At 40.9% G+C, this 20,979-nt stretch overlaps 2 protein-coding genes and 1 pseudogene across 14 annotated transcripts in view; 2 read left to right on the forward strand and 1 right to left on the reverse strand.

Moving 5' to 3' along the window:
* The window catches only part of RBM44 (RNA binding motif protein 44), a 90,516-nt gene that overhangs the window by 18,642 nt on the left and 50,895 nt on the right, over window positions 1-20,979 (reverse strand). For 11 of the 13 annotated variants that reach the window (XR_013173145.1, XR_013173146.1, XM_077155569.1 and 8 more), the window contains one exon: window positions 13,390-13,678. Coding sequence is in view for 10 of the 13 variants with exons in the window: in XM_077155569.1 (XP_077011684.1) it covers window positions 13,390-13,678 (289 nt within the window). In the remaining 3 variants the exon portion in view is untranslated. The remainder of the gene's footprint in view (window positions 1-13,389; window positions 13,679-20,979) is intronic. The other 2 variants (XR_013173147.1, XM_077155567.1) reach the window with 2 other exon arrangements.
* LOC143676661 (uncharacterized) lies at window positions 1,259-2,832 on the forward strand. Its single transcript, XM_077152084.1, has 2 exons — window positions 1,259-1,616; window positions 2,498-2,832. The coding sequence occupies exons 1-2, from the start codon at window positions 1,298-1,300 to the stop codon at window positions 2,581-2,583; spliced, it is 405 nt and encodes a 134-aa protein (XP_077008199.1). The 5' UTR covers window positions 1,259-1,297; the 3' UTR covers window positions 2,584-2,832.
* LOC143676880 (leptin receptor gene-related protein pseudogene) lies at window positions 18,259-18,676 on the forward strand (annotated as a pseudogene).

Below are 20,979 nucleotides of genomic sequence, written 5' to 3' on the forward strand. Positions count from 1 at the left end.
CTAAAAAAAAAAACCCTAAAATTGTGGAATTTTAACAAATAGCAAACTGAAATCTGTTCTACAACTAATTGTTGCAATGTACTTGGAAATTCACTGCATTTTTGTATATATGTTATTTTTTACAATTAAAAAAAGTTAAAAGAAATCGAATGACAAGGGACTCTCAGGTAGATGGCGGAGCAGGGTAGGCTGGATTCATCCCTACTCCGCAGAACAAGGTAGGCGATGGGGAAAAAATGACCTGGACTGTAAGTCCCGCGTGTGAGTGATCAAAGAGGATCTTCGATATTTCATAATGGGGAGAGAGGCAGGGAGATAGGATGGGGAGAGAAGGATGGGTCTGAAAGGCTATGATCTCTACCACGTGTGGGCGGCAGCCCGCAAAGAAATGTGGATCCGACGGAATTGACTGTCTCTCTGTTCGAGCCTGCCCCAGTTGCTGGCATGGGAAACCTTCCCAGTGGCTCCATAGCTGGCAGCACCAGTGGCAAGCCAGAGGCATGCCTAGCAGTCCACTATGAAAACATGCACCTCCAGGCACTGTGAACAGCTGTCCTGTTAGGCATAGAGAATGATGATCTGCTGGGTTCTGGGACAGGCTGCTTCTCCAGAACCTGTGATTGGTGTGGAGAGCCGCCTCCCGGGTTGGGCCTAGTGGTCGCGCTGCAGCCTGCTCTAGAGTTCCCCCCGCCCATCGAGTGAGTCAAGATGGCGCCCGCATCCTGTTTCCGCGTATGACGTACGCGCCCACCAACCCTATCTTCCAATCACCTCTGTATACGTGGCACTAACCTATTGGGTTTGGGCACAGTATATAAGAGGTTACCCGGACAGGGTGGGTGGAGACGACCCACAGGGAGCCGTGCCTGACGGCCGCATAGAGGTTGTTCCCCCGCGGGATATCTTGTCCCGCGCGGAACCTGTAACAGAGAATGCAAGCTTAACTCCAGTAAAGGTCTGTGCTTACAACTGCTACGTGTCTTGGATCTGTGTTTCTCACCAGCGCGGATTTGTCTGCGTCTCTCTGTCTCTCCTCATTGTCTCACCCGCCGGCCAGGGGCTTGACGCTGAGCGAGAAGTCGCGGACAAGTGGTGGCCCGTACGGGGACCCTTCTGCTGCCTTTCCCCGAGCTGGTGAGGACGTGCTTCTTGAGTTCGCAGCGGACTTCTCGCGCCTGATCACCCGAGGAGGTGAGTACTTCTTATTACGTGAGAGTTAAGGCCCGCGGGCTTTCAGGTAGCCCCGGGGACTCGGAAGAGCTCTCCGAGTGATTAAAGTACAGTGCCGACTGCAAACATGGGGCAGTCCGGAAGTTTACCTTTGTTAGCTCCCTTAAAGACCCTTTTAGCGGACGGCTCCTGTGAAAGTGAGCCGCCCACTTGTAAGCCGCCAGAGTCTGGCGCTAGTTCAGACACCTCTGACTCAGAGTCAGATGGTGATGAGACCGAGGGTGCAGACGCGCCTCCGCTGATCGATTGGGGGAGGCCCCCTGTCTCACCCACACAGCCTTCCGCCCCGCCAGCGCCTGCTGCAGGGACGCGGCGGTTCCCGGTGAATGGTTTTGGTGATCTCGCCAAAAACCCTCACCACGGGCTCCCTCTGGTGGCCGAATCAGGTAATTACAGTGGCCCTCCTTTGCGAGACCCGGAACCCCTTACAGGCTGGTCGGGGGAGGGGCAGTTACTGCCGTGCCCCCCGCCGGAGTACACAGGCCCTCAGAACTCTTCGTCATCAGGTAACAGAGGGAGACATTTCTGGAAGTGGACCCCTTTCTCAGCATTTAGACCTTTTGGCATGCTGGGCGGTTACCAACCACTTGAGCCACAGCCAGCCTCAGAAATGTACCCAGTTATTATCAATCCCCAAGGTAACAATCAGCATGAGCCATATGATTACAAAATTTTAAAGGAATTGAGGCAGGCCGTCCATCAGTATGGCCCCAATGCCCCTTTTACCCTGAATATGGTTCAGTCTCAGCAAGGCACCCTAGTCATTGCAGAGGGTGATAAGCTGGCACAGCTCCTGCTCTTGCCCAGCTTACATGCATCCTTCCCGAGTAGAACCAGACAGAGAGGAAATAAAGGGTTTGGATCTACTGGAGAAGTTTTTGAAGGCCTCCATATGTCCCTGGAGTCTCGACCCATGCTGACTATTAAGGTACAAGGCAGATCCTTCCTGGGCCTGCTAGATACCGGGGCCGATCGATCAATTATAAGACAACAGGAATGGCCCTCCGCCTGGCCGACGTGCAAGGCGGAGGAAACCATTAGAGGAATAGGCCACGGCCTGTCCCCGAAGGCTCAACTGTCTGTAGCCTTATTTACATATAATTTTTTAAATGAAACTTCACTAGGAATGACACCTGTTCTTCAGCACACTACTCCGAGTCCTCCACATAGAGGTCTAGTCCGTTGGAAGGATGTCCTGTCAGGACAATGGCAAGGCCCTGACCCAGTGCTCAGCTGGGCCAGAGGCTCTGTTTGTGTTTTTCCCCAGGAGCCAGGACGTCAACCAGTGTGGGTTCCGGAAAGACTGGTGAGAACCGTGACATCGCCCGAGGAGGCCACGGAGCTGTTGCCTAAAAAACCAACAAGCCTTCAACCTGAACCATCAGATCAGGCCTCCAACTCTGCTGATGACGGCGGCGACTGACGAGATAGCAACGAAAGTGCCGGTCACCCTTCGATTGTTTAGAAGGGGGACCAGTTTTAATAACCCCCGTTGCCTTCGACCTTTCCAAACTGGGCGAGACTGTACAAAGTCTGTGGAACCGAGTCACCTCTTGGTTCTCTTGGCCCAATTTGACTACTTGGATTCTCGTGGCGGTGGGACTATTAGTGGGATTAGTCACTGTTAAATGCTTGTTAGAACGCTTGCTCCAGACACAGCAGCAATTACGTGTCACTACCATGTTGGCTATGTCACTCGCCCCTGATGCTCCTGGCAACGACCGTCCCGCTGCCCGGTCCTCCCCCTCACCGGACGGTCCATCCCGGCCACTCAGGGCGGGGCGCTCGAAAACAGGATCTGCTGCAAAGCCCATGGCCGTGTCCCGGGTGTAAAAGGCGGCACCAGAAGTCATAATTTTTGTCTAAAGGATGATCTCTAAGGCAGAGTCACGGTCCTGGCCAGACTAGACTCCGGCCATTGCACAGAGACATCTAGTGACACTCTCGACTCTGGTTGCCGCTCTCCTGAGCCCCGCTTAGCCCAGTTGCGAGGCGAAGCACTGCAGGGAGAGTCACGTGGTTTCCAGTTCACGGGCTCTCCGGTCTCTATATGAGGAGGCATTCTGGTTGGTGCCTAGCAAGCCTAGTCCAGACTCCCCAAAGCACCAAAACAAGTAGTGGGCTAATCAAGCTCACGGGAGCTCACTCATCAATGGAGACACTGGGTCTAAGAAAGGGTCTACGGACCAAAAATAATAAAAAAGGGGGAGATGTGGAGAGCCGCCTCCCGGGTTGGGCCTAGTGGTCGCGCTGCAGCCTGCTCTAGAGTTCCCCCCGCCCATCGAGTGAGTCAAGATGGCGCCCGCATCCTGTTTCCGCGTATGACGTACGCGCCCACCAACCCTATCTTCCAATCACCTCTGTATACGTGGCACTAACCTATTGGGTTTGGGCACAGTATATAAGAGGTTACCCGGACAGGGTGGGTGGAGACGACCCACAGGGAGCCGTGCCTGACGGCCGCATAGAGGTTGTTCCCCCGCGGGATATCTTGTCCCGTGCGGAACCTGTAACAGAGAATGCAAGCTTAACTCCAGTAAAGGTCTGTGCTTACAACTGCTACGTGTCTTGGATCTGTGTTTCTCACCAGCGCGGATTTGTCTGCGTCTCTCTGTCTCTCCTCATTGTCTCACCCGCCGGCCGGGGGCTTGACGCTGAGCGAGAAGTCGCGGACAGATTGGTGCCTCCATCCCAAGTCGGGATCAGCCCTCCTGCTGTGAGCAGCCCCCCTCCCACAACGTACACCATCTTCCCAGTCAGCTGCTGCAGTCAAGAAGAGGCAGGTCTGCAGGGAGGAGGTACCTCAGGAGCACCACCTGCTGGGAAGAAGTGGTAAGTGCACTCTAAAAAACACCCTAACTGCCCAGTATTTAAAATTTTTAATATATTTTTCTATATTTTTAAATTTTTATTTATATATATATATATTTTATATATTTGTATTTTTAATTTTATCTTCAGTGGGGAGCAGTCTGGGTTCATTCCCGATATATCTTGGGGTTTCTCCATCTGGCTTTGGGGCCTACCAATGCTGATGTGTATTTTCTTAAATATATATATATTATTTTCTTCTTTTTTTTTTTTTTTTTTTTTTAAAGAGAGAGGGAGGAAGGGAAGGAAAGACAGAGAGAAGGAAGGAAGGATGGAAGGAAGGAAGGAAGAAAGAGAAACATCTTTTAAACATTTTCTTGTTTTATTGTATTTTGTTTGTTTGTTTGTTTTTTACATGGGCTGGGGCCGGGAATCGAACCGAGGTCCTCCGGCATGGCAGGCAAGCACTTTGCCCGCTGAGCCACCGCGGCCCGCCCTCTTCTTTTTTTCTGGGTGGGGGGGATATGATTGGGCCAGTAATCAAGCTCCCATATCCTGCATGGTGGCCAGGTATTCTGCCACTGAACTACAGATGCACCCTTGCCTAGCTTTCAATACACCCTCAAATAGAATTGCACCCCTCATATGATATCCAGCACTTGGTTTGGCAGAGAATTACTGACAAACCAAGCACAAAAGTGAACCTTCAATGCAAAACCAAGTAAATACAAAACTTTAGATAAGTGAAGGAAACCAAGTTGCAAAATAACATTAAGATAATCAAATGCCCTGAACACAACAGAAAATCGCACAGAATGTGAAGATCCAGGCAGAAATGGCCTAGGTAAAAGACCAAATCAAAACATCAGAGGAGACATAGCCTACGGAACAGGTACTCAAGGATACTCATAAACAAATAAAGGATATCAGGAAGACACTAGTAGAGTATAAAGAAAAATTTGGAAGATTAAATAGAAAAATGGCAGATCTCACTGAGATAAAAAATACTGCAGAAAAAAGTTAGAAACAGACTAGTGACACATGATAGATTTGAAAAAGCAGAAGGAAGAATAAGTAGCTAGAAGAGAACAGTTGAGCTAGAGAGCACAAATAACAAATGGCAAGAAAGATGAAAAGCTGGAATTGGATTTTAGGGAAACAATGGACAAGCAAAGGCGTACAAATATAAAAATCATTGGTGTCCCAAAAGGAGAGGAATTAAGGGCTGGGAAGGTTAACTGAACATATAACCAGGAGAAAATTCCCAACCTTTATAAAATACATAAATATGCAAATCAGAGGTCCAATGAACCCCAAATAGAATAAACCCAACAGGCCTAGTCCAAGACATATACTAACCAAATATTCAAATATTGAAGAGGAGCAGGAAGTCCTGAAAGCAGCATGAGAAAAGTGATCTGCTACATATAAGGGAAGCCACAAAGACTAAGTTTGGACTAACTCAGCAGGCATCATGGAGGCAAGAAGGTGGTGTATTATATATTTAAGATCCTTAATGAAAAAGACTTTCAGCCAAGAATTCTTTATCCAGCCAAGTTGTCCTTCAAAACTGAGGGAGATTAAAAACTTCAAAGATATAAACAAAGACTGAGAGAATTAGTAAACAAGAGATCTTCCCTACAAGAAATACTAAAGGGAGTCCTGTCAGCTGAAAAAAAAGACAGGACAGGGAGGCCTGGAGGAGGGCACAGAATTGAAGAGTACATGCAATCTTAATTTAAAGGATAAAAAAGGAGATAAGGAAAAGAATATATAGATCTGACAACTAAAAACTAAAGGATAAGATGGTAGATTTAAGAACTGCTTTTACAGTAATATCTCTGAACATTAACAGACTAAAATCACCAATTCAAAGATAAAGATTGGCAGAAAGGATTTAAAAATATTCCTCTATATGCTCCTTACAAGATCTTAGACTTAAGGACACAAATAGATTGAAAGTGAAAGGATGGATAAAGATCTTCTAAGCAAGCTGTAACCAAGTGAAAGCAGGAGTAGTATCTATTATTAATATCAGATAAAATAGACTTTAAATGTAAAGAAACCATCAGGGAAAAAGAAGAATACTACATATTAATAAATGAGACAATTCACCAAGAGGAAATAATGACCATAAATATTTATTCTCCCGATCAAGGAGTTATAAAGTATGTATGTGAGGCAAACATTGGCAAAACAGAAGGGAACTATACCAGTTTCAACAATAATAGTGGGAGCCTTCAATACATCTCTCCACTACAGACAGAACAAGACAGAGGACCAACAAGGAAATAGAGACCTGAACAATAGGATAAATGAATTCAACCTAATAAACGTAAATAGATCATTATACCCCAAAACACCAGGATATACATTCTTCTCTAGTGCACATAAAACGTTCTCCAGGGTAGATCATATACTGGGACACAAAATAAAGTTTCTATAAATTAAGTAAGACTGAAATTATCCAAAGCACTTTCTCTGACCACACAGAATAAAGCTGGAAATTAATAATCACCAAAAAAACAGAGCTTTTATAAATACATGGATATTAAACACACACTCTTAAATGATCACTGGGTCAAAGAAGAAATTGGTAGAGAAATCGGTGAATATGTGGAGACAAATGATAATGAGAATATAACATATTAGGACTTATGGGATGCAGCAAAGGCAATGCTGAGAGTGAAATTTATTGCCCTCAATGCCTATATTAAAAAACAAGAATGAGCAAGGACTTAATAGCTCACTTGGAGTAATTAGAGAAAGACTTAACTGTTTACCTGGACTAATTAGAGAAAGAACAGCAAACGAACTACAAAGCAAATTAAAGAAGAGAAATAAAGATTAAAGCACACATAAATGAACTGGACAACAAAAAATAGAAAGAACTGATAAAACCAAAAGTTGGTTCTTTGAGAAAATCAATGGACCCCTAGCTAGATTGGCAAAGCAAAAAAAGACAGAATGCAAATAAAGAAAATCAGAAACAAGAGGGAGGTTGTTACCAGGGATCCTGTAGAAATTTTAAAATTTATAAGAGAACACTATGAAACACTATAGGCCACCACACCAGACAACCTAGCTGAAATGGGCAAATTCCTAGAAACACACAAATTACCTACACTGACTTGAGAAGAAATAGAAGATTCCAACAAACCAATTAAAAGTAAAGATAATCCATCAGTCATCAACATCTTCCTACAAAGACAAGCCCAGGACCAGACGGCTTCACGGGGTAATTTTATCAAACATTCCAAAATGAACTAACACCAATCCTGTTCAAACTCTTTCAAGAAATTGAGGAAAAAGGAATGCTACCTAACTTATTTCATATATCTAATATCACTCTAATACCAAAATCAGATAAAGATGCTACAAAAAAGCAAAATTACAGACCAATCTCCTTAATGAACATAGATGCAAAAATTCTCAACAAAATACTAGCAAATCCAATCCAATGACACATTAAAAGAATTATACATCACGACCAAGCAGGGCTTATAAAAGGAATGTAAGGATGGTTCCACACAAGAAAATCAATCAGCATAATACAGCACACCAACAAATTGAAAGGGAAAAATGACAAGATTATATCAACTGATGATGAAAAAGCATTCAACAAAATTCAGCATCCTTTCTTGATAAAAATATTTCAAAAGGAAATATTTATTCCTTCTGGCCTCTTATATTCTAGAGCAGCTAGAAGGAAAAATCTGAGAAGATGGTATGGTAACCCATGACAAATTCTGGGATCTGTCTGTCCTATAACTACTTGTTGAACAGTGCTTTGAAAACGATTACTTTTTTCTTTCTTTGCTTTGCATACATGTTATATTACACAATTTAAAAAGTTTAAAAATACTTCAAAAGGTAGTAGTTGAAGAACACATCTTCAATATCATAAAGGGCATATATGAAAAACCCATAGCGAGTATCATACTTAATGGTGAGAAACTGAAAGCATTCCCCCTAAGATTGAGAATGAGACAAGGATGCTCATTTTCACCATTATTCAATATTCTACCAGAAGTTCTAGCTGGAGTGATTAGACAGGAGAAAGAAATAAAAGTATCCAAATAGGAAAGGAAGAAGTAAAATTTTCATTATTTGCAGATGATACAATCCAATACTTGGAAAACCCTGACAAATCTACGACAAAGCTACTTGAGCTAATAAACAAATTCAGCAACATTGTTGGATACAAGATAAATGTACAAAAAAATCAGTAATGTTCCTATAAACAAGCAATGACCTATCTGAGGAGACAATTAAAGAAAAAATTCCATTCAAAACAGTGACCAAAAGAATCAGGTATTTAGGATTAAGCCTAACCAGGGATGCCAAGGAAATGTACATAGAAAACTACAATACATTGCTAAATTTCTTTTAGGAAGGTTGAATGTTGTTAAACTGTCAATTCTACCCAAATTAATCTAGAGGCTTAATGTAATACCAATTAAAATCCCAACAGCCTTCTTTGAAGATATGAAAAACTTGTTTTATTCATTTGGAAGGAAAAGAGACCTTGAATAGTTAAAGATATCCTAAAAAAGAAGAGCAAAATGGGAGAACTAACACATCCTGACTTTAAAGATTACTTACTATAAAGCCTCAGTGATAAAAACAGCACGATAGTGGCACAGAGATAGAAGTATCGACCAATGGAACTGAATCGAGGGTGTGAGACAGACTAACAAATCTATGGACAATTGCTCTTCAATAAGGCCCCCAGATCCACTGAAATGGGACAGAACAGTCTTTTCAATAAATGGGCATGTGAGAACTGGATATGAAAAGCCAACAAAATGAAAGGGACCACAGCCTTACACCCTATACAAAAATTAACTCAAAACTGATTGAAGACCTAAATATAAAAGCCAGTACATAAAACTGTTAGAAAAAAATAGAGGGAAACAACTTCAAGATCTAGAAATAGGAAGTAGTTTCTTAAACTATACACCTAAAGTACAAGCAACAAAAGAAAAAATCGCAGATGGGAACTCCTTAAGATCAAGAGGTTCTGTGTCTGAAAGGACTTTGTCAAAAAGGTGAAGAGACAGCCTATACAATGAGAGATAATATTTGGAAACCATATATCAGATAAAGGCTTCATATCTAGCATACATAAAGAAGTTATACAACTCAACAACAAAAACAGCCCAATTATAAAATGGGTAGAGGATACGAATAAACCTTTCCAAAGAACAAATACAGATGGCTAAAAAGCGCATGAACAGATGCTCATTTTCATTAGCTATAAGGGAAATGGAAATCAAGATGACAATGAGATATCACCTCACACCTATATGAATGGTGCCTGTTAAACAAATAGGAAACTACAAATGTTGGACAGTATGTGGAAGAACTGGAACACTCATTCACTGTTGGTGGGAATGTATAATAGTGTAGCTACTGTGAAAAACAGTTTGGTGATTCCTCAGGAAACTAAATATTGAGTTGTCCTATGACCCGGCAATACTAATACTCAGTATACATCCAGAAGAGCTGAGAACAGTGATATGAACAGACATTTGAACACCAATGTTCCTAGCAGCACTATTCACAACTGCCAAAAGATGGAAATAATCCATCAATCCAAGTGTCCATCAATAGACAAGTAGATAAACAAAATAATGCATTTACATAGAAGGAATATCATGTAGCAATAAGACGAAATGAGGTCCTGAAGCATATGACAAGGTGGATGAACCTTGAGGACATAATACTGAATGAAATAAGACAGACACAAAAGGACAGATACTGTATAATTTTGCTATTATAATTCTGGTAAAGGTAATCTCAGAGGTTACACTATAGAATATAGCAGACCTAGAGATACACAGAAGCTAGAGATGGCAGAAAGGCTACCCAATTAAGGTTGAACTTAAACAAGGGAATATAGTGAAGTGATGGTAACTAAATAGTGGGGATATAAATAACATCTCCATATTGAAGAGGATGTACAGTACAATCTAAAATTATAAATAAGTTCTCACATGAACTATTTTGAAGGTTTGATACTGGATAAAGTGTCAAAAGTTGAGGGGTATAGGGGTAAAACTAAAATTACATGTTATGGCCAGTAGTTAATAGGAAGACATCAACAGCACCACAACACTACTAGAGGCAACTCATTGGTGGGGGGTAGGGGGTAGGGACAAGTTAATAGGAGTAGCTTTGATTTGATATTTGATGAGGCTTTGCTAGTTGGTTCTTTGTCTCTATGGACCAATGAAAACTGTCTAAAATTGAGAGTGCTGCTGATTATGTAAATAAGTGAAGATACTGTAAGGCATAGTTTGTTTATTTTAGACATTATCCATGATGCCCTAAAATAGATTGAGGAAGTGAAGGATATAATGACTGAGAAGCAGAATGGTAAACTGTGATACATTTATATGATAGCATATAATGCAGCTATCAAAAGGAAGGATGTCAAGAGGCATGCAACCAACACATTGGGGACAATGTGCTGTGCAAAATAAGCCAGAAACAAAAGAACAAACATGCTAAGGTCTCTTTTAGAAAATACTTGCAAGAAAATCGAGAGCCTATATTGTAAGCCCTTATAGCAGTCACACTTAGTGTGTCCCCTGAGGGTCCTAAGGAAAACAAAAGGAACTATTAAACTTTCCTATCTAGGAAACCCCAGGTTCTCTCTCAACCATTGAGGATTCCCAGGAAAAGAGGCCAAGCCCTGGGTTTTTAGTCTTGCCCTTATAAAACTTATTTATGCAGTAGAGAAGCTAAGACTACTTAAACAAGGCCTAGGAGTTGCTTCCAGGAACTCCCTTTTGTTTCTCAGATGTGGCCTCTCTTAGCCCAACTTTGCAAGGAAATCATTACTCTCCTGCCCACATGGGACATGACATTCAGGGGTAAAAGTCTCCCTGACAATCCCGGGGATGAGTCTGGCCCTGGCATCATGGGATCGACAACACCTTTCTGACCAAAAAGGGGGAAAGAAGTATAATAAAATAAGGCATCAGTGGTTAAGAGAGATCAAATAGAATCAAGAGGTGACTATTATGCAAGCATCAGTTAGAAAGTGCTCATTGTAATGGTTTGCTAAACCCCATTCAACATCACTCCTGTTAACTCTTAAGAACATCTAGGGCTTGAAATGAGACTCTATAAAAGTTTCATGCACTGAGTTTGTTTTCCTGGAACCAACAATTTCCAGAGGGTTCCCAGGCCAGGTATAAACTGAAACCCAGAAGGACCAGGCTCTCCAAGATTATCAACTAATTATGTACCCCTATCCTCTACTGTCGACACCGTCTCTTAACATGAAAAAATCGGAATGGGCATTGCCTAAAGATCCCTATAGGTAGATTGGGAGAAGGATCAAAGGAAAAGGAGGAGTTGTAATAGAGAAAATAGGATTTAACAAATGAATATGACAGTTGAATCATTATACTGATACTGCTTCTAGCCTACCATGTTTCTGAGCAGCTAAAAGGAAAACTTTGAAACAGTGGAAAGGTAACTACACTGGCTTGAAACTCTTATGTACCCCAGAAATGCTGTGTTCTTTAATCCCGATTCAATAATGTAGGGTGGGATCGCCTCATTAGGTTGTTTCCATGGAGATGTAGCCACTCAATTGTGCATGTGACCTTTTGATGTGACTCTGCCTATTTGTGTCTTGATTAGTTTACTGTAGTCCTGTAAATGGGGAAACATTTTGGTTGAGAGCCCAGAGCCAACACAGACACAGACAAGTGGAGATGCTTGCAATGCTGAGAGTAGGCACCTAGACAGGGATGTTTGGAAATGCAGAGTCCAACAGATTCACCATGTGCTTCCCATGAGACACTAAACAAGCTAGAACCCAGAGTTCTACCCTGGAGAAGCTAACTGAAGGCCCACAGATGCTAAGAAAGGAAACCACTGAAATCAGAAGCTGGAAGCAAAGAAACCAGGAACAAGAACTAGCAGATACCAGCCAGGTGCCTTACCGTGTGACAGACACTGGATATTCTTGAGTCAAAGTATCTTTCTCTGAATGCCTTAGTTTGGGCATTTTTAGGGCCTTAGAACTACAAACTTGTAACTTGGGAAATTTCCTTTTTAAAAGCCATTCCATTTCTATTGCATTCTGGCAGCATTTAGCAAATTAAAATAGCAACCCATAACAGACTCTGAAATCTGTTCTGTAACTACTTGTTGAAGGGTACTTGGAAAATTATTTTCTTCTTTTTTTTCTTTGTATATATATTTCACAATAAAAACCTTTAGAACACAGAATGACTATAGTTTATGGTTTTAACATTTATGAGATAAGATTACCTATGAAAAAAAAAGAGTGATGAAAGTATAATTAGCTACTCAAAGCACAGGAACAAAGAAACAGACAAAAACAATGCAAAGCATTAGCCAAGAGCCTTAAAGTTAAAGAGAATGAGTTCAACTACAAGAGATCTACAAAGACTGACATTGTGGCAACTGGCATTGCACAAAAGCAATGTGCTGGTTTGAAAGGAAGTATGCCTCCTAGAAAAGCCATGTTTTTGACCAAATCCCATTTCATAAAGGTGGAGTAGACCCTATTCAACACTGTATGTTTGAAACTGAAATCAGATCTTCTCCCTGGATGACATGATTTAGTCAAGAGTGGCTGTTAAACTGGATTAGGTGACGACATGTCTCCACCCATTTGGGTGGGTCTTGATTGGTTTATTGGAGTCCTATAAAAGAGGAAATGTTTTGGAGAATGGGAGATTCAGAGACAGCAGGGCAGAACGACATAGCCACGAGAAGCAGAGTCCACCAGCCAGCGACCATTGGAGATGAAGAAGGAAAATGCCTTCCGGGGAGCTTCATGAAACAGGAAGCCAGGAGGAGAAGCTAGCAGATGATGCTGTGTTTCCCCATGTGCCCTTCCAGATGAGAGAGGAACCCTGACTGTGTTCACCATGTGCCCTTCCAGCTGAGAGACAAGCCCAGACTGTACTTGTCATGTGCCTTCTCACTTGAGAGAGAAACCCTGAACTTCATCGGCCTTCCTGAACCAAGGTATCTTTCCCTGGATGGATGCCTTTGACTGGATATTTCTATAGACTTGTTTTAATTGGGACATTTTCTTGGCCTTAGAACTGTAAAGTAGCAACTTATTAAATCCCCCTTTTTAAAAGCCATTCCGTTTCTGGTATATTGCTTTCCGGCAGCTCGCAAAGTAGGACAAGCAAGTTAGGGTGGATTGAAGGTCAAAAATAATTCAGAATTAACGCTCTCATTCCCACTTTAAGATTGCTGAAACTAGAATTATTTATTCTATAAAGCTACTTATAGCAATATGACATATACAATGATTATCTGAGGGATCAAATCAAGAAAACTAACCTTGTGGTCCAAAGGGAAAAACTCATTGTCTTGCTCAGATCCCAATTGCCTTGGTCTAGTTCTGGGCAATCTAGAAATAGAGGAAGATGAGTTGATTTCTTCATTGGTACTTTTTCCCAAATTATTTAAATTATCTTTCCTTCCATTTTTGGAGGACACTGGTGATGTATATTCTCCAGGAGTTTTAACAAGTCGCACATTTACTGACTTTCCATTTATATCTATTCCATTCATTTCTTCTGCAGCCATCTTTGCATTACTGTTTTTACTAAAAGCAAGAGAAGCATATCTAAAATATAAAAGCAGAAAATGAAAGGGTTATATTTGATGACTTTAACTTATGTCAAACTTAATTTTCTAACTACTGGCTAAAAATATGTCATTCACAAAAGTAACTACTCTTAGGAACAGAAAGTTACTACACTTATCTTGGAACTAGGAAGAATATTTATTTAGGATAACTAAATAAATAACAAATCAAAGATGAGAAATAGACTTCTGGGTCAAGATGGCGACTTAACAACGTGCACATTTTAGTTCGTCCTCCAGAACTACTAAATAACCAGAAACAGTACAGAACAGCTCCTGGGGCCATGTCAGTGACCAGACACACAGCACATCCCAGTCTGGACCAGCTGGACCCACTGCGAGCACCCCCCAGAACTGTGAGTTCTCAAAGCTGTGGCGGCCAATGCCCCTCCCCCACAGGCCACTTCCCAGAAGGGAAAGGAAAGGACTTTACCAGCAGCAAGGACTGGGCACAATCAAATGCCAACTGTGGAACTAATTAACAAATTCTGACTACTAAAAATAGGCCCCCAGCTTAGGTGAACCTGATCAAAGTGGAGGTTGCTCATTTTTGCCCCAGTGCCAAGGGGGCAGGACTGACAGAAAAAGGGGGAAAAAAAAGAAGGAAACAGAGGTTTTTGTGGCTGTGTATCTACAAAGGCTTGACTTCCTCTGGATACAGCGGCAGGACTTTTCAGGCTGCAACTGCCCCAGGCATAGGCAGAAGTGAGCTCTTTTGGGGGCTTGTCTGGAACCTGTGCCTTCCCCAAGGGAGGGGTGAAGCCCCACCCAGGTGGAATCCCTCCATCAAGGAATATCAGACACCAGGTCTTGGTAATTTGAAGCCATTAAAACCAGCCTACAACCTCTCCTCTCTCTCCGCCATGCCCGCAACAGGGAGAGTCTGCCAAAGTTAAAAGTACTGCATCATCTTATGCTGGTGGGACCTGCAGTCAGACAAGCACCACATACTGGGCAGGATAAGAAAAACAGAGTCTAGAGACTTCACAGGAAAGTCTTTCATCCTGCTGGGTCTCACCCTCAGGGAAAACTGACGCAGGTGACTCTTTCCTCCTGATAAGAGGCCAGTATGGTCTGGGAAAATCTGGCTGGGGTCTATAATATCTAAGTAGACCCTCCTAAGTGTGCGTGGGGAAAAGGCACCACACAACCAGGGCAAGGAACAAGATAACAAGAACTGAAAAATTCTCCTCTGTTAAACAAAACCTAAGCTAGGTCCAGATAAAGCTGAACGGAATGTCAAAGAACAGATAGACAACAAATTCATCCAGCAAGAAAACCCTAGGTAAAAGAAGTGAAAGCAATCTCCAGAATAAACTAATTAAGGTAATTAAATGCCTAGATGCCAGCAAAAAATAACAAATCACACTAGGAAAATTGAAGATATGGCCCAGTCAAAGGAACAAACCAACAATTCAAATGACATACAGGAGCTGAAACAATTAATTTAGAATGTACGAACAGACATAGAAAACCTCATCAAAAACCAAATCAATGAATTGAGAGAGGATATAAAGAAGGCAAGGAAAGAACAAAAAGAAGAAACTGAAAGTCTGAAAAAACAAATCACAGAACTTACGGGAATGAAAGATACAGTAGAAGAGATGAAAAAAACAACGGAAACCTACAATGGTAGATTTGGAGAGACAGAACATAGGATTTCTGAACTGGAGGACGGTATATCTGAAATCTGACAAGAAACAGAAACTATAGGGAAAAAATGGAAAAATATGAGCAGGGACTCAGGGAATTGAAAGACAATATGAAGTGCACAAATAAACGTATTGTGGGTGTCCCAGAAGGAGAAGAGAAGGGAAAAGGAGGAGAAAAACTAATGGAGGAAATTATCACTGAAAATTTCCCAACTCTTAGGAAAGACTTAAAATTACAGATCCAAGAAGTGCAGCATACCCCAAAGAGAATAGCTCCACATAGACATACTCCAAGACATTTAATAATCAGAATGTCAGAGGTCAAAGAGAAAGAGAGGATCTTGAAAGCAGCAAGAGAAAAGCAATCCATCACATACAAGGGAAGCCCAATAAGACTATGCGCAGATCTCTCAGCAGAAACCATGGAGGCGAGAAGACAGTGGGATAATATATTTAAATTATTAAAAGAGAAAAACTGCCAACCAAGAATTCTATATCCAGCAAAACTTTCCTTCAAAAATGAGGGAGAAATTAAAACATTTTCAGACAAAAAATCACTGAGAGAATTTGTGACCAAGAGACCAGCTCTGCAAGAAATACTAAAAGGAACACTAGAGACAGATACAAAGACAGAAGAGAGAGGTGTGGAGAAGAGTGTAGAAAGGAAGACTATGAGTAAAGGTAAAAAGAAGGAAAATTAGATATGACATATAAAATCCAGAAGGCAAAATAGTAGAAGAAAGTACTACCTATGCAGTAATAACACTGAATGTTAATGGATTAAACTCTCCAATCAAAAGATATAGTCTGGCAGAATGGATTAAAAAACAGGACCCATCTATATGCTGTCTCTACTCAAAGGACACGAGGCCAAGAACACAAATGGACATTTACACACCAATGTTTATAGCAGCATTATTAACAATTAACAAGAGATGGAAACAGCCAAAATGTCCACCAACAGACAGTTGGCTAAACAAACTGTGACATTTACATAAGATGGAATATTATGCAGCTCTAAGACAGAATAAAGTTATGAAGTATGTAACAACATGAATGGACCTTAAGGACATTATGCTGAGTGTGATCAGCCAGAAACAAAAGGACAAATACTGTATGATCTCACTGATATGAACTGATATTAGTGAATAAACTTAGAATATTTCCTTGGTAACAGAGACCATCAGGAGATAGAAATAGGGTAAGATATTGGGTAATTGGAGCTGAAGGGATACAGACTGTGCAACAGGACTGGATACAAAAACTCAGAAATGGACAGCACAATATTACCTAACTGTAATACAATTATGTTAAAACACTGAATGAAGCTGCATCTGAGAATGACAGAGGGAGGAGAGCTGGGGCATAAATGAAATCACAAAGAAAGACAGATGATAAAGATTGAGATGGTGTAATCTAGAATGCATAGAGTGTATAATGATAGTGACTAAATGTACAAATTTAAAATGTTTTTGCATGAGGAAGAACAAAAGAATGTCATTACTGCAGTGTGCTGAAAATAGATGGTACTTACTATTTAAAATTTTCAGCTAATGTGTGAGAGTAAAGCAAAAAATGTTTATTTGGTACAAATCTATACTTTGACTAGTGCATCTCCTAATATAACTTATGTAGATAGTTGATTGAACACCTTAAGTACATGGAACTTAGTATAGGACATGAGATTTTGCTGGTTTGTCCAGGTGATGCCCTGATGAATCCCAGAGCGATTTGATCAGTGAGTGGAAAAGTATTTGCAAAGTTCCCTTCGGGGAATGGTGAGAACAGGGGAAAACTCAACTTCCCCAAGTTGAATTCTTGATATTCTCACAAGCAGTGTGGACAACCAAAGCTATAGGCTGAGCCCCCAGTTTGTTCATATGAAACTTAACCCCACAAAGGATAGGTCAAGTCTACCTAAAATTTAAGCCTAAGAGTCACCCAAGAGAGCCTCTTTTGTTGCTCAGGTGTGGCTCTTTCTCCAGCCAACACGATGAGCAGTCTCACCACCCTCCCCTTCTCTGCGTGAGGCATGACTCCCAGGGGTGTGGACCTTCCTGGCAACATGGGACAGAGATCCTAGAGTGAGCTGAGACTCAGTATCAAGGGATTGAGAAAAACTCTAGAATGAGATGAGATTTAGCATCAAGGGATTGAGAAAACCTTCTCCACCAAAAGGGGGAAGAGTGAAATGAGACAAAGTGTCAATGGCTGAGAGATTTCAAACAGAGTCGAGAGGTTATTCTGGAGGTTATTCTTACACATTAAGTAGATATCACCGTGTTATTCAAGATGTAGTGGAGAAGCTGGAGGGAACTGCCTGAAAATGTAGAGCCGTGTTCCAGTAGCCATGCTTCTTGATGATTGTATAATGATATAGCTTTCACAATGTGACTGTGTGATTGTGAAAACCTTGTGTCTGATGCTCCTTTTATCTACCTTGTCAACAGATGAGACGAACATATGGAATAAAAATAAATAATAGGGGGAACAAATGTTAAAATAGATTTAGTTTGAAATGCTAGTGATCAATGAAAGGGATCAGTAAGGGGTATGGCACGTAAAAATTTTTTTTTCTGTTTGTTACATTTTTCTGTTGTCTTTTTATTTCTTTTTCTGAATTGATGCTAATGTTCTGGGAAATGATCATGATGATGAATATGCAACTATGTGATGATATTGTGAATTGCTGAGTGTATGTGTTGGGAATGTTTGTGTTTCTTGTAATTTTTTTAATTAATAAAAAATTTTAAAAAGATGAGAAATAAGATAGTTAAGCTTTATTCAACATTTCTTATGAATTATCTCCTAGTAGTTTTATATTAAAATGTAATATTTTGGAAAACTCAAAAGAATTCCTAGATCAAGATATACTAGAGGAAGCATTCTGTGCCCCAGCTTGTGAGTCATGGTGGGCATTAAAACTCTTGTGGCATTATCCTTAAGTGGGACTATTGGACTATTTTTATGCTAGGATGTGCCTTAGAAAATTATGGTGTTTATTGACCCTTGGTTGTCCTGAAATTTCATGCCTTCTCACCCATTCTCCATTTATTACCAAAAGGGCCACATATGACTGAGATGGGGCAAGTAGTGTCTATTGGGAAATGGCATATTTCTTCACTACTGGAATTGTTGTTTCTGCCTTTGGATTTCCTGTTATTCTTGCTCACATGACTATGATCAAATGGGGAGCCTGTGGCCTTGTGCTTGCTGGCAATGCAGTCATTGTCCTTACAATTCAAGGTTTTTTCCTTATATTTGGAAGAGGAGATGATTTTAGCTGGGGAGCAGTGGTAGTACTTTATTCTGAAACAATACATTGAATGACTTAGAATACATACTGTATATATATATATATACACGTGGTATTTTATTATGAAATTTAATATGCTGTTTTTATAACACCTTTATATCATGTTCATTTTAAGGGGGACTAAATGTGTAAAAAAATTAGTTTTATTCCTAGCAAACAGGCCCCGCCATTTACTTAAGTTGAATTATGTTACTTATGTGGTTGTTCATGTAGTCATGCTCCTTCTTAGAGACAGCTGCTCACTTAGGCAATACATTTAAGCCTTTCCCCAGGGGATGTGCTTGGGTAGGCAGATAACATAAGAGGAAGTCTCAGTTTTGCTTAAGACTTCAGAGATTTGTTTTTGGCCCAGAAAGACAGAAGTGGCTCCCTCTGTGTGTTACAGACCCTTGCTTCTCAAAGGGTGGTCCACAGACCAAGAGCATCACATTTCTCTGAGAGGCATATTAGAAATGCACAATCTGAAGCTCCATGCCAGACCCACTGCATTTTGATGAGATCCCAAGTGAACTGTAAGCACATCAAAGTCGAAGAAGCTCTGCAGTAGAAGGGTAAACAGTACACCTAGCTTCCTTGTCTTCCCTGGGCCAAGCCACTTAACCTCTCAGGGCATAAGCTGCTCATTTGTAATACTTATCTTACCTGATCTCATGTTGAGGCCTGCTCCAGATAATTTGGTATTTGCTAAATGTTCAAACCTATAATATATAAGCTTTTCCTCACATTTGTGGAAAGGGCTCTTGCTAGGAACAGAGATGGTCTCTCATCCTCTGAAAGGAGTAGCTGTTTCACAGTGCAGGGGGACAAAGTAGCTTGAAAGCCCCAAGAAGATGCAGGAAGGGGCAGGGCTGGAAACAGCCTCTGCTTCTACCAGAATACGGAGGAGTAGAGACGTAATACTTATTATTTCCCTTTATAATCTGGCACGTCTTCCTAGCTCCTTTCCTACATCACCCTACCCCCTTTCCCCAGCAGTTCTGATTTGTCCTTGCTTCTTAATGGCTCTCAGTTCTCCTTATTATAAGAGAGACACATGGAGCCAAGTAAGCAAGCAGAGAATGGACTGCTTAATTTTATTTACATTCTGATGGACTCATTGTCGTTCATGTCCTATACGAATTTTATTTTTATAACTTCATGCCACCTTTAAAAGAATCATTGGAATATATTTCATGCTGGACCCTGTTATCAGTTTTTCTGGCACAACTAAATTTTTATGTCCAAGACCTATTGAGAAATGGAAATATGGGAAATAGAACAAATCTATTTATAATATAACCAAAGATTTTTAAACATTATTAATGTATGATGAGACATACATTCACAACACTTAAACCTTGAAGTTTAAATCTTGGTAATTGGCAAGCTCCTTCATATTCTGTTACAGTGCTGGAATGAGGAAAAGATAAAAGGATAAAGTGCAAAGTTTTCTTTGGCCTTGTGCATAACTTTATGTTTTTAGCATTCTATGTACGTATAGAATTGTTAAGATTATTTCCAATATTTATATTAGAAAAATTAATAACTTTATAAATTTACCATCATTTAAAATAACAGTTGTACTTATTGCATTGTAACAAATTATACTTTTTGACACTAGAAAAAAAAGATATATTACTAGAAATATTTTTGGATATAAAATAAAATAATCAACTGAATTTCTATTCGTCATCCGTGTGTGAGCTAGTTTGAAAGGATGTATGGACCCTAGAAAAGCAACGTTTTAATCAAAATCCCATTTCATAAAGGCAGAATAATCCCTATTCAATACTGTATGTTTGAAACTGCAATCAGATGATCTCCCTGGATGATGTGATTTAGTCACGAGTGGTTGTTAAACTGGATTAGGTGATGACATGTCTCCACCCATTTGGGTGGGTCTTGAGAAGTTTCTTGAGTCCTATAAAAGAGAAAACATTTTGGACAATAAAGGAGATTTGGAGAGAGCAAAGAATGCTGCAGCACCACGAAGCAGGGAATCCACAAGCCAGTGACCTTTGGAGATGAAGAAGGAAAACGCCTCCCGGGGAACTTCATGAAACCGGAAGCCAGGAGAGAAAGCTAGCAGATGATGCTGAGTTCGCCACGTGCCCTTCCAGCTGAAAGAGAGGCCCTGACTGTTTTTGCCATTTGTTCTCTCACTTGAGAGAGAAACCCTGAACTTCACTGGCCTTCTTGAACCAAGGTATCTTTCTCTGGATGCCTTTGATTGGACATTTGTATAGACTTGCTTTAATTGGGACATTGTCTCGGCCTTAGAACTATAAACTAGCAACTTATTAAATTCCCTACTTTTAAAAACCCATTCCGTTT

This window comes from Tamandua tetradactyla, chromosome 3 (assembly GCF_023851605.1).
Source record: "Tamandua tetradactyla isolate mTamTet1 chromosome 3, mTamTet1.pri, whole genome shotgun sequence".
In the NCBI taxonomy this organism is placed as follows: Eukaryota; Metazoa; Chordata; class Mammalia; order Pilosa; family Myrmecophagidae; genus Tamandua; species Tamandua tetradactyla.